Raw genomic sequence first — 14559 nt, forward strand, 5'->3', positions numbered from 1 at the left:
TCTGCTGTTCAGTCACCTCCATCTCCTCTCCCATCTCCTCCTCCACCTCCTCCTCCTCCCATATCTCCACTTCCTCCCCCATCTCCTCCACCTCCTCCTCCCACATCTCCACCTCCTCCCCCATCTCCTCCACCTCCTCCTCCTCCTCTTCCTCCCCCATCTCCTCTTCCTCCTCCTGCTGCTGTCTTTGCTCCTCCCTTCTATTCTCCTCCTCCTCTTCTCCATGCTCCAGCAGAAGTTGTTCCTCCAGAAGTAATAGGGGGTGCCATCGCCTCCTCTTGCCCGCCCCGCGCTGCTCCTCTCTGGGCAACTCCTTCTCCTCCTCCTGCTCCTCATCTTCTTCATCCTCCTCATCTTCCTCATCCTCTTCCTCCTCATCCTCTCCCTCAGGGCTATTTAATGCCACCAGGGTGTCTACACAGGTTTGAACAAGTTAACATTAAGTCATTTTCACTCATCAAGACTTTTCAATGTCATTTTCAAAAAAAATAAAAACCCATAGACCACATAGAGCAAGACCACAAGACCACATACAGCAATAAAGCAAAAAAAATAAAATGAAATAATATAAATAAGTAAATAAATAAACACAAATTGTTTGTGTGTTTACAGAAACCGTAGCACAGTAGCATAGCAGAACTTTAGAACTCTGGTGTCGCCTAGGCAACCATTGTAGAACTTTAGAACTCTGGTATCACCTGGGCAACCGTTGTAGAACTTTAGAACTCTGGTGTCACCTGGGCAACCATGTAGAACTTTAGAACTCTGGTGTCACCTGGGCAACCATTGTAGAACTTTAGAACTCTGGTGTCACCTGGGCAACCATGTCCTTGAAGCTCTCCCTCTTCCTCTTTTATCTCCTCCTCTCCTGCTGCTGTCTGGACCGACACCTCGTTGGATACCTGCATCACAACAAAAGGGGACCCATGTCAAAGACTGATGAATATTGATTAGATAAGAATGCCATGACCTTTGTCAGGAACATTTAAGACGCATTATTGATGTTATACGTGTATATCAAGGACATTTAAAAAAAAAAAAAAATGTATTCATTTATTTATTTTTGTTTCTGTCTGTACAGTGTCCTTGAGAGTTTTGAAAGGCGCTTTCAAATAAAATGCATTATTATTATTATTATTATTATTAAAGGACACATTCAAGGACACTAAAGAGACATTATTGATGAACATTGTTGTCAGGGACATTAAAGACATAATATTGATCTTTTTGACATTTTTGAGTAACACTACCTGTTGGCTGTCTTCAGTGTGGCTTGCCCACTTCTTAATGTTTTGGCACGTCCTGCATTGTTGGGTCACATGAAACACTTGCCCGTTACTCCACGACCACAGACTACACGACTCCACACCACACCCAGAACACCTGGAGAGAGAGAGAGAGAGATACTCGTTTATTTTTGTTACTACACGACTCCACACCACATCCCGAACACCTAGAGAGGGGGAGAAAGAGAGAGAGAATCCAAGTTCGACTTATTGGACGCTATCAACATAGTGTATGTATTTCCATAATAACAAACTTGTTAATAATTGCTGTCCTTGAGAAGTCAAAAGAGAGTTGTAATTTCAAGAGGGATGCTGATCATCATTGTGTCTTTAACTGTATGTGTACACTCTGGGTTCTTTGCGTTCAACATTTCGCAAAAAGCGACAACAGAACTTTAATTCAATATCTCGCAAAGTCGCCATTCAATGGACATTTCCTCGTTTGCAATTGGGATGTTGAATGGGACACAGTGGTCAGCTAGACTGATAGAAGGGGAAACTTTATTGTTCTCTCTACAGGTCGTCAGCAAAGCAGAAGGTCACAAGCACAAGGCCAACAGTGTGTGTGTGCTAGTGTGTGTTGGCCACCATCAGTGTGTGGATGTGTGTAGGCCTATGTGTGTTGGTGACTATCAGTGTGTGTGTGTGTCTCTTGGTCACCATCAGTGTGTGTGTGTGTGTGTGTGTCACCTGTCAAACAGCTGCAGCAGACAGGACACTTGCACCAGCACCTCCCTCTTCGCACCAGTCCTGAACACACACACACACACATTAGATTACACGCACAGAAACACTACATTAGTTACATTACACCTACACACAAAGACACACACACACAGACACACACACACACGCACACACACAAAGACACACTACATTAATTACATTACACCTATGCACTAGGGCTGTAACAATATTGTATCGAACTGAGAAATTGTGATACGCAGAGTCACGATACTGCATTACGGCGCAAGAAAGCAATATCGTGATACACCCTTTGAAAGTTCTGTTACACTTCAGTCTACAAAACAAATTTCAAATACATTAATTTAAAAACATGCATTTAAAAAATTGTTAGGTGCATCGAACCGTAGAACAAAAATTGTGGTTCGAACTGAATCGTAAGTTGAATGTATCCAGCCCTACTACTCACACAAAGACAAACACACCATTTATAAATAAATAATTAATAAATAATACAGGAAAATACAGCAGTTAGGCCAAAGAAAGTGTGGGTTTGTGTGTGTGTGTGTGGCATTCACTGAGGAGAGACACGTACTTCTCAGATCTGACAGATGGCTTATCCCTGTGGTCTAGAAAAAACACACACACACACACAACACACACACACACACACACACACACACACTTGACTTAAATACAGTGAACACGATACAGTTGTATGACATCTAGTTAAAGCGATGGTTCGGAGTAGATTCACCCTAATGCCATTTGAACCGTGACATCCATCCAGTAGTTCACCCGAAGTGTTTTCTGGTTTGGGCGAACATTAGCAGAGTTACCGAGTTATTGTATGGTTATTCCGAATAGCTTGGCACAAGCGCGAATGGGCCCTGGCAGTATCTCCAAACTTACCCCACAAAAATCACATGTCATGACACCAAACTTCTACAGTAGTACAAATATGGTCTCTATTCACAAAACAAAGCATTTGAAAGTTTGGAAATAGTCCAGGAGTTTATTATTATCAAGCCGAATAGGTTCTGTCCTGCTTAAGCTGCGTTGACGTTACTTCCGTAAGCCTGTAAAAGTCCTCAACGAAACTCATCATTATGCACAATGAAGTTATCCTGTGACCAGGAAGGGGAGGGGGCCCAGAATTGGGTTCTCATTACATTTTATGTATTGGATAGGGGAGGAGGTTCAGATGAATTCGTCCCAGGAACCGTGTTCTGTCAAGATGGGCTGCTTCATTGAAAGAAGCTACCAGCAGCCTAAAGTGGCGTACACACACATTACTAGCTTCTCGCTTGCTCGCCTACTCGCCACTCTTTCATGGAACGTTCGCTGAAAGTTCCCGCGGCTTTAACTGCCAATGTACAGGCGAGAAGTACCGAGCTCTGCATTCCAATTGGTTACTCGCTTACTCGCCTCGCTCGAAGTTAAAATATTTTCAACTCGGGATCCGCCCACATCGCATCGCTTGTACAGTACTCGCCTGCTCGTCTCGCTGGAACACATTGACATTCTATTGAGTTCATACGCTGAGCGAGTAACTAGCAGCAACGTGTGTGTACAGCCCTTAATTCTACTGTGTCGTCTATCGATTTACGCTGCCTTGTCGAAATAGCATACTTTCATTCCTCCATTTCTCCATAGAGACGTTTCAATAACTTGCCAATATATGGATTGTTTATTTTATTTATTTGCCATTTTAAAACGAGCAGTGTGTCTCGTCCCTGTTTCTATTAATACTCAATATGAACTAGAACAGAGCAATGGACATCACTACTGCTTTGGGTATTTTTTTTCATAATCAGCAAATACATACAAAGTATTTAGGCTAAATCCAAGCTGAACACTACTGTTCCCAGGACATGACAACAGCCATAGTCCATGTGTGTGTGTGTGTGTGTGTGTGTGTGTGTCTACATACTATCTGCTTCTGTTGGTTCTGTTATCATTTCTGTGTGCTGGTTTGTCTCCGCCTGTTCCATTCCGTTGTCGTGGGAAACCAGAGGCTCTTCAACACTCTGATGCACTGGAACGAAAAAAAAACACACACACACATATTTTTCTTTACTACTTTGTAGATGTCATTGAACTGAAGTGTGTTCACAGTACTGAAGTGTGTTCACGGTATTGAAGTGTGTGTGTGTGTGTGTGTCTGTTTTGTGCTGCAAGAGGACGTCCATTCCATTGTCATGGGCAATCAGAGGCTCCTCAACATTCCAATGCACTGGAACACACACACACACACACACACAACAAACAAGTAAGCACCTCACACACAATGGCCCTCATTTATCAAGCTAGCGTACGATGAAAAACAATCGTACGTGATGCGTACGTTCTTTTCTACAACAGATTGGCATTTATCAAATCATATCGTAAGAGCAGGAAAGATGAAATCAGACGGTGTACACACTTGAGATGACTTGAGATTTGGACTTGAGATGACTATGATCGCCAACTTGAGCAGCAGTTGTTGCGCAACAAATCATTATGTGAATAAACGGCCTAGAACATCACAAAACATTTTTAAATGTTATACTTTGGCCATAAATCGACTCCTTTTCCTGTTTGAACTGGTGCATTAGGGAGTGCTGTGTTCATTTGACATAGGTCAACGACTGACATCAAGAGACTAGTCATTTGTGATGTGACGAGATGTTTCAATAATTATGCAATAATCAGCCGCCTACAGTGGAACACAAGTTTCAATGGTGAGACTGAAAGAGACGAGGTAGGCTGAGTGAGCCCCCTGAGATGTTTTTTTTCCCCAGGAGAGTGGGTCATGAGAATTTGTCTTCCTGCATCGCATGGTGCCCACCTTTGTGAATGCACGCAATGCGTTTTTTTTTTCTTTCTTTCTTTCATTTACCCTTTATTATTGGCTGATGGCTGACTTTCCACACGCGATTTGGAGGGATTGGTAGCCTACCCTAACAAGTGTGTCTGCAGTGCACCATCCATTAATGACTGTAGGCCTACAGTACACATAAATCGGATGGATGGCCAAGGCATTTAGCATCCATTTAGGTGCCAAAAAGGCTATTCTGTCATAGGACTGGACAACCATGCTGCGCAAAAGGAGCGCGGAGCAGGAGGAACGCATGTCAGTGGAGCGTGGAACTTGCCTGATTATCATAGACTTGCAATTGAGATTCGAAGGTGTTGCGTCACTAGAGGGCGCAGCCTGGCTAGCGTGGAACACCAGGACAGCGCAATGGACATGCGGGAAAATCCCCTTTCCCAAGAAATGATCTGGACACTATTCCTTAGCCAGTTTCACGTGGACCCTTTATTCTTGACCTTGTTTCAAATAAAAGTTTATTATCATTATATTTCTGTAGTCAATCAAACATTTTAATTAACCATCATTAAAAGGAATCGACCCCCTTCCATATGGACAAGTGAAACATTGTCGACTGCAGCTGTTGATTACATCCACGTGTTAGTTTGTTGTCTGACTCGCTGTAATGTCTAATTTCAAGCTGTCAATCAACCAGAAACGTGGACGATTTAGCCGGTTTGCGTCTCTCCGAGTGCGTCTTAATATGCGACCTTGCCTCCTCCACTTGCGCTTGTCTCCTAGTCCCGCCTCCTGGCCCCTCCTCCGTGGAGAAAACGATAAAGTTTCCCAGCTGTCAGCCTAGCCACAACAACTTTTGAGGGACTGTTTTTCTTTCACCATCCCAATTGCAAATGAGAAAAAGACTCTACAATCGAGCTTTTGCAAGATATTGAAATATAATGCTGTTGTCAGTGATGTCATCATGACGAGAAGCAAGTGGAGGAGGCAAGGTCGCATATTAATGTCGCAAACTCAAGGGTGCTGTCTCCTTCCCACTGTTCTAGAGAAGGCGCAATTATTCTAATTACGATGGTTTTCAGACGCTGGATTTATCAACAGCCGCTCGCTCTTACGATGGGATTCGAGAGGTACGCATGTTTAGTAAATCTCAAGTGAGCCTTGTCGTACGACGAGATCTGCGCTCATTTCTACAATGGTTTCTACTAGTGGTGGTCCGTTATCGGCGTTAACGTGCTGCGATAATGTGAGACTCTTATCGGGCGATAAAGAAAATATCGCACGTTAATCTATTCTCAAAATTGGGTTTGGAGTTTGTCACCATAGCATTCTATTGACCGACGCTTTCAGACTACGCTCCAGTCGCTTCTCCTCTCCACCTGTTGCTTCAGCAGATCTACTAAATATGAACAGTGTTTGCATGCTGTAAACATTAATCTCTCTACCGTGGTAGGTGTTGTTTGACTGTTTTTTCATAAGTGGTAGACTAGAGAGACGTGTTTGAGGTGAAGCGAGAGACATTATTGTGTGTATGAGTACCAGCTCGACAGCCTACATTGCCTCGCGCATTGCATGGAACACAAACAAAAGTCCTGTTCCAGAAATCTTGCCTGTGCCATAATTGCAAAACATTCCGTGTGATATGCATTTTGAAGATTGTCAAACTGAAACTGTCAATATCTACTCTCGCTAAATGTTGTGTTACAATCGCGCATTTGTGACTCAGACGGTTGACATTTCTTTTTTTCTGCAAACTGAATTCATTTCGAGTTGTGAATCCTCTGGCATTCTAACTCTGAGAACAACTGTCAAATCGCTGTGGGCCAAAGCTGTAGGTTCTAGATATTATGAGCGTAGTAGCCTAGCTCCTCCCTCTCTTAAAGGAGCCGCAGCCCTTTTTAACAGTCAGTGGCAGATTCTCTCTCTCTCTCTCTCTCTCTCTCTCTCTCTCTCTCTCTCTCTCTCTCTCTCTCTCTCTCTCTCTCACTCTCTCTCTCTCTCTCTCTTTTTATCTCTCCCTCTCTCTCTATTAGAAATGCTGAATTGTTGAGGTCATTTTGTACAAATATTGCAGTATTTTTTTTTCATCACCAAGTATCAACATGACCATTTTTTTGAAGCTGAGATGCATTTTGGAAAAAAAGAGATGAGCTCTGGTGTAATGCGCCATCTGTCTTGAGAAATCCCCCAGGTTTTTTTCATCATTATTTCGCTAGCGTGCCTATTCTGAAGGAGCCATTTTGATATAGATTAATCTAGATTAATTTCATAATTACAGTGAGATTAATCTAGATTTTAAAAAAATCTATGCCCAACCCTAGTTTCTACGCAAGTTTGATAAATGAGGGCCAATGTTTCTGGATCTGTGACAGTGTGTGTGTGTGTGTGTGTGTGTGTGTGTGTGTGTGTGTGTGTGTGTGTGTGTGTGTGTGTGTGTGTGTGTGTGTGTGGTTTACCTGCGTATGCGTGTTCCCGGTGTACAGTGTTCCACACATTTCCGTTGGCACAGTCAGTGATCTCCTCCACTAGTCATTCACACATACACAGACACAGACACAGACACAGACACACACACACACACACACACACACACACACACACACACACAGGTAAGCACCACACACACACAGCAGTTGTACAAACACACGCTGGCACATTTACCTAAAGTGACTTAGACAGTTTGTCAATTACGTTATTTAGACAAGTGACTTCGTTAAAGGCTGTAAGGATGTTAGGATAGTGTGCGTAGAGTTTTTAACTTTGAGTACAGTTATGTACTGTATTTAAAGTACAGGGTTTTGGCTACAGTCCCTTGAGCAGTGTAAGGTTACGGGCCTTGCTCAAGGGCACTTCAGCCATGTAATGGAGGAGAAGAACGTGGGAGACCAGTCCTATGGATCTTTCCAATATCCTGACTCCAATACTGAAAACAATACTGTAAACCTGTCAATTGTCAACTGTGTGTGTGTGTGTGTGTGTGTGTGTGTGTGTGTGTGTGTGTGTGTGTGTGTGTGTGTGTGTGTGTGTGTGTGTGTGTGTGTGTGTGTGTGTGTGTGTGTGTTCTCACCCGTTAGCAGCAGACTCGGGGGACTCTCAGGGGTTGACATGGCAACAGGAGAGGACGGCCCATCATCCAACACCTAGAACATCACAGAGCATCACAGAACACAGAACATCTAGAGAACAACACCTAGAACATCACAGAATAAACATCACCCCACAGAACATAACATTGATCAACTGCACTCCTGAAAGCAAACAAAAAATAATAATAACTTACAAATAAACTCCTAAAAGTTTGGAGACAACTCACTGCTTGTTTCAATAAATACACTGTTAGTAAGACCAGAGATATTATCGTACCAAATACAATCCTAAGAAGGTTCTGCAGAAGGCTCTGCGCCGCTACGCGTGGGTCTCTGCCCTCATGTTTTTAAACTTAATAGCCATAAAGGCTTTTTAATATTTTTGCACAAGACGAGTGCCTTGGACTTCTTTTTTGATACAATCCTAAAAGTATTGGAGACAACTCACTGCTTGCTTCCAGAGAAGAGGTCGTGCTCCAGTAGCTGGTTGCCTGGTGTGTGTTTGCAGTGTGGAGGATGAGGAGGAGAGTGGACTGGACAGAACTAGTCTTGGGACACGGGTGGATCTGGCAACATCATCGGCTGTGGTCTCCTGGGGAAGCAGGAAAGAAAAGGGGGAACAGCATCATTCAACGTGAAATGACACACTTTGGGGCCCGTTATACGTATGGGCCATTTTAAAGTGGTTGTGCTCCCGAAGCTGGTGCTTTTGTGTGTGTCAATTCATTACATTAAATTACATTGCATTTGGCAGACGCTTTATAACCAAAGCGACTTTGAAAAAGAGGGCATAATCATAGCCAATATCACAAGCAAATACAAAGTGCACAGGAAATATACAGAACAACAAGTGCAGTTGCAAAGAGGGGTTCGTTTTTTGTTTTCTTTTCTTTTTTAAATAAAGAGTACAGACTACACACACAACACAACACACAACACACACACACGTCATGTTAAGAGTCATATCATGTCAAGAGTCTGCCCTTGGGGCTAGGCCAGCTCAAGCATTAGTCTAGTTAGTAGATACTCACGAAAGAGGAAGGTCTTTACAATATAGAGTATAGCAGTGTAGCAGTAGCACCGCTTGTTTCCAGTGAAGCACCTAGGCTGCAGCCATATCCATCAAGCCAGTAGGGGTCCCTGGCAGGCGGGGGGCCCTAGGCTGTTGCCATACAGTATGTAGCCTGTGGGGGCCCCTAGGCGGCAGCCATATCCATCAAGCCAGTGGGGGTCCCTGGCAGGTGGGGGGCCCTAGGCTGCAGCCACATCCATCAAGCCAGTAGGGGTCCCTGGCAGGCGGGGGCCCTAGGCTGTTGCCATACAGTATGTAGCCTGTGGGGGCCCCTAGGCGGCAGCCATATCTTGCCTGTAGGGGGCCCTTGGCTACAGCCATATTTAGCCTGTGGGGGCCCCTAGGCTGCAGCTATATCTAACCTGTTGGAGCCCCTAGGCTGCAGCCATATCTAGCCTGTGATGGGGGGCCCTAGGCTGCAGCCATGGGGCCCTAGGCCATATCTAGCCTGTGGGGGGGGGGCTAGCCTGCAGCCAAATCTAGCTTATGGTGGGGGCCCCTAGGTTGCAGCCATATCTAACCTGTGCGTTAATCCGGCCCTGCAGACATATCCAGCCCGTGGGGGCCCCTAGACTGCAGCGATATCTAGCCTGTGATGGGGGGCTAGGCTGTAGGGGTCGGCGATATGACGATATGAATCGTGAATCGTGATATCCAGTACAAGATCTTCTCTTGTGTTGAAGATATTCACTTGTGTTGTTGTCTTCACTTTTATTCTTTACATTATTCTATTGTAATTGTATTACAAATTGCAACCGTATCCCTGTTACTTGAATGACTGTACTGGAAAACTAGCTACCAAGTACCGGTAGTTGTAAATACTGCACAATGCTACAATACTACAAATTGCTTATATATATATATAATTTGTATTTATATATATACATAAATATTTATTATTATTCAAAATGCTACTATCACCATACCAGAATCGTCACAATAGGACATAACTGGGAATGCAAAACACTGCCTCCTTTCAATATGTTCTATGTTTGTCTGCTGTTGCCCAGTCTTGCACTTTATATGTCTGTATGGGTATTGTATCTGCTCTAGGTGTAATGTGTGTACTATCTATGTCTAATTGTCGGCCGCACCTAGAGTTTAGACTCTAGAGTCGGTGTCTGTCTGTATGGGAAAGTAAGAAACGTGATTTCAATTCTTTGTATGACCAGCACATGTAAAGAAATTGACAATAACACTGTCTTGACTTGACCAAAATTGATTTTTGTTGTTTTTATTTTTTGGGTGGAAGATCGTGATAAAAAAAATCAACATCAACATTTCAAACTAGAAGCACTCAGAGAGCGCTGACCTCCGCCAAGGAAGCTGCTTGATAGAACATTTGACTTTGTTACATACACCCTAACCGCACGAATAGACCAAGTGCGACACGATTGAAACGACAGAGAATCACTTCTGTGCAGCAAGCGATTGAAACGACTAGCATATGTCCGTTACAGGCAGAAGGCAAAGCATTCAAACATTCCCATTGGCTGTGGTCACTGACCTCTACACAGTCATTGGCTGTCGTGGCTGGTCGCCAAACCATGTCATAGAAAGTAGCCAGGATTTCAACTTCAAACTGTCGCTCTCTGCGTGCGAATCACCTCTATTCTCCAGAATTGCTTTTGTCGCGCAACTTAATACGAAGTCAATTACTTCCGTCGCTCGGCTCGCTCTTGTCGCGCTAGGTGTATTTGCCCGGTAAAGCCCCGTGTACATCGAAGGTGAACTAAGCGACCTGCGCAGCGTAAGTCATTGTTTCTCTATGGAGGGAAGGCAAATAAAGCTACCAGAGCGAATTCGCCAGGAGCGAAGCTTCTTGAGCGACCCGATTGAATTTTGACGATTAAACTCAAACTAATCTTATAGGGACACTGTGTGAGATTTTTAGTTGTTTATTTCCAGAATTCATGCTGCCCATTCACTAATGTTACATTTGGTAATACATTTATCAATACTTACCATCACCATCAAATTCTAAGTATTCATTATGACTGGAAAAATTGCACTTTTCATACATGAAAAGGGGGATCTTCTTAGCCTGGTAAACCAGCGCCACCTGCTGGGAGTGGGACGCCGAAATTTTTCAGCTGCGAGTGGGTCTGGCCTCGGATCTGGGAATGTTTAGAACACTGTGCCCTGAGTCTGGCAAAACCAATTACAGCGCAGTGATTTGTTTTGAATCAAAGCGGGCGGGGTTTTGAGGGAGTGACGACGAAGCTCGCAACACCGTTGGGAAAGCACATCAAGATTGCCGATTGGTCAGAGTGCCGACACGGTTTGAAAAAACAACAGGTTGTTCTCATCAACAATCTTCAGAGGTATCGTTCATCTGGGCCAGACTAAATTACTCCGGTCTCACATTTAGGCTGGTTTATCAGGCTAGGATCTTCTCCATGGTCCTTGGTCCGCCATTTTGAATTTCCAGAAATAGCCATTTTCAGCTGCAACAACCACTGTACTCTGACCATACTAGAAAATATCACAGTTTATTACTTCGTAAACTTTCATGAAAAGATCAAATTTGGCAATAGGCAGCCCAGTTTCAATAAGCAGCATAGTTGCAGTAGCTTTTTTAACCATTTCCTGCACAGTGTCCCTATAAGCGAATTCGCTATGACGCGGTTCGGCGAAAACCAATTTGAACATTCATATCGACGAATGTCCCAGGCTGTCAAGACAGAGCCGTTATGTGATTAGCTGAATCAAACATGTCAGTGCAGCGTCCAGAGCAAATAAAACGAATTCATGGCGAAACTTCTTCAACCACCCCAGCTACCTGGGTAGCGTAGGTAGCGCCCGATGTACACGGGCCACAAATCTTTCTGCCTTCTTTTTGTGGAGTCCCCGCAATTCAATTTCTGGTCACTAGGGGCAAGCAATGGTGAAGAATCTTTTAAAAAGTACTGGTTCCGGTTCCGTGATCCGGGTCACCACCGGACTTGAATCACTTCCTTGGGTCATTGCTACTACCAACTCGACATAAGTTTCGTCCAAATCACATGATTAGTGTTTGAGTGACCTGCTGACAGAATCTTTGAAAAAGTTCTGGTTCCGGTTCGTGATTCGGATCACCACTAGAATTTAATGGCTTCTGCCATTATCAACAACTCCTCAAAGTGTCGGCTGCCGTTGATTAGTTTTTGGGTTATGTTGCTGACAAACAGACAGACAAACAAACAAACAAATCAACGCGACCGAAAACAATTACCTCCTTGGCGGACGTAAAATCGTGGTATGACATTTTTGCCATATAGCCCACCCATAGCAGCCATATCAAGCCCGTGGGGGCAGGCTGCAACCATGCGTATCTTGACTGTGACGGTTCTTCACACACACAACATTCGAATTACCCCGGGTGTAAGTTGCGCCGCTTTTGGTATGGCACCTCTCCGCAGACGAGATCTTTTCGTTGGCTGATCTTGGCCTCTTTCAGGGAAGTCATCTGGGTCAAAATGTGCACTACACACACGGTAATCATGCTCTTTCAGTGTGGGGATAGGCGTGTTGACATCAAGTTGCAACACATCAAGCCACAGCCTAAAGACTTTGTCATGTAGAGGTATCCTATGAAAACTTTCAGTGGTGTATGTCTTCATTTTCCTGCCACAACCCGGATAACAACAAGAGCGAACCATTTTTTCCTTCAATTTCTCGTAATTTCCTTAATGCCAGTTGAAAACAGTGACTCAGTACACCATTGGGTGAACCCACAGCCATACAGGCAGTCGGCTCCTATGCAAAACAGGGAGGCGGAGCACTCGGAGCAGGGTCACTAGCAGCCTCAAAATGGCAGTGAATGAGAAGCCAGCGGCGCACTGTAGGGTAAACTCTGCTTTTATAGGCTAGACTTGTAGCCTAATCGTCGGGAGCACTTTCATTCAAAGTCAGCTGCCTGCGTCGTGAATCTATAAGGGCGTTCGTGATGGCGTAATTTTGACGAAGTTGAACATTTGCTAGGCAGCGAGCATGCTCAGTGTGTCCGCGTGAAGCATCATGGTTAGAATTTGCCGTTCAAGACGCAGTTGAAGGGAGTGACCTCTGCGCGGCAGTCGTGTCACATGGCGTTGAACCATCGCGGGAACAAAAGTTTTGTCAAGCAACTCCGCAGTAGCAGAAAGCTACTGCCGGGCAAGAAGACCTCCTCCATGATGTGAGGAATCTGCCGTGATTGGTGTTCATAGCTCATGTGATTCATGTGTGTGTAGTTGAACGTGCTTCATTTTCTACATGCTGAAATGCATTTCATGCACAAATGCAGCATACTCAGAGTGGTATCATCCATATGTATGGTCGCACAACCCACTTACAACAGAAAAAAAAAAGAAACAAACCACCCTGTCGTCAGATGCTCCATCTTCGCCACGTTAGGAGTGTATGCCGTAGGTTACAAAACTAGTATTATTCCGCGGGCCGCCTGCCCGACGGTTAGAGTAGTGGTTGCGCGCCTGACTTCCATTCATGTGGTCCCCGGTTCGAAACTGCACCGAAACACGGGGAGTCTTTAGTTGCTGATGGTTAATGTGGAAACAGACCAGTTGCGAGAGACTTATCTTGTCTTTTATGTATGAAAGTGCACGAAACAGAGTGGCCTTTGTGGTTGGCGCGCCATGGTAAAGCTATTGAACACCTGGGTTCAATCCTCGCAGCATGGGTTGGGGCTGTTAAGTAATTTTAAAACGGTCCTATCTGAATGACGACTTTGGTCCCAAAACACAAAATGAATAGCCTAAAGTGAGAACTAATTAACTGAATTATTACATGGAGGTGAAGCCAAGTCATCACATAAGACTTGTGCCATGATTCACTGAGTGGTAACCTGTGTCTCTACCACAAGACCACCCGATTTCTCTCCGAGACGCAGAGCAAGTCTCGGATTTCACAAGCATGTGCCGACGATGGTAAGCACGTCATGGAATTAGCGCCATGATTATTTAATTCCACGAGAGGGCGCCCTGGTACACCCGCTGTCAAAATAGGTAGATCCACCCACAGACCTATAGATCCACCTTCTTTGCCGCTGTTGAAATCTCGTCGTCCTGATGTGTCCAGCTTGGTTGCGACGCAGTTATCCCCTCCTTTTTATGATCAAGCAAATCACGTTTTGATCAAATCTTTTGCTGCGCGGTTGCAAACGACCCTTATGTCAGAAGAACGAACGACCACAAGCAGTTGTAGAATCCACAGCCCCCCCACCCACCAACAGTCAGTCTGACAGCTATATCACTTAGACAGTTTGGAAGGTAGGCCGGCCTACAGTCAAGTCAAGTCAGTTTATGTTTCTTCATATGCATGGGACAAAAAAGGACATTGAAATTACATCTCTCTCTCTGTACAATGAAAGGACAGGACTGGCATTTATAGACTGGCATTAAAGTGCAAGACAGGACAATAGGCCTAACAAAGAGACAAATAGTCTAACATTAAAGTGATTAAGCAATAAATAGGCTAATAATAATAAGCATTTAACATTAGTGATAGTGCTTCATCAGTGACAAACCAGTAACAATACGTGATAGAGTAATAAATAACAGTTTAACATTGAACAAGATATAAGGGGAAGAATAGAAGACAATAATAACAACAATAACAACAATAAGTCAAGGCTATGCTGTA

At 44.2% G+C, this 14559-nt stretch overlaps 1 protein-coding gene across 1 annotated transcript; it reads right to left on the reverse strand.

Annotated features, from left to right (window-relative positions):
- Window positions 1-12: 12 nt before the first annotated feature.
- On the reverse strand, window positions 13-12664 carry LOC134458577 (uncharacterized). The gene is made up of 11 exons (XM_063210988.1): window positions 12297-12664; window positions 8317-8460; window positions 7850-7922; window positions 7239-7307; window positions 3904-4008; window positions 2566-2599; window positions 1977-2036; window positions 1251-1383; window positions 776-902; window positions 192-414; window positions 13-34 (listed from the first exon to the last, which is right to left on the reverse strand). Exons 1-11 carry the CDS (start codon window positions 12579-12581, stop codon window positions 13-15), a joined length of 1275 nt encoding a protein of 424 aa, XP_063067058.1. The 5' UTR covers window positions 12582-12664.
- Between the last annotated feature and the right edge of the window lie 1895 nt (window positions 12665-14559).

Source organism: Engraulis encrasicolus, chromosome 1, assembly GCF_034702125.1.
Source record: "Engraulis encrasicolus isolate BLACKSEA-1 chromosome 1, IST_EnEncr_1.0, whole genome shotgun sequence".
NCBI classification, from domain to species: domain Eukaryota; kingdom Metazoa; phylum Chordata; class Actinopteri; order Clupeiformes; family Engraulidae; genus Engraulis; species Engraulis encrasicolus.

Excerpts from the sequence above, each read along its gene's own strand:
- LOC134458577 (XM_063210988.1), bottom strand. The coding sequence starts at position 12,581 with ATGGTTCGCTCTTGTTGTTATCCGGGTTGTGGCAGGAAAATGAAGACA. Across the intron at positions 415-775 it reads GTTCTACAATGGTTGCCCAG|ACACCCTGGTGGCATTAAAT; the intron begins GTGACACCAGAG and ends AAACCTGTGTAG. Across the intron at positions 35-191 it reads GAGGAGAATAGAAGGGAGGA|ATGGGAGAGGAGATGGAGGT; the intron begins GCAAAGACAGCA and ends GTGGAGGAGGAG.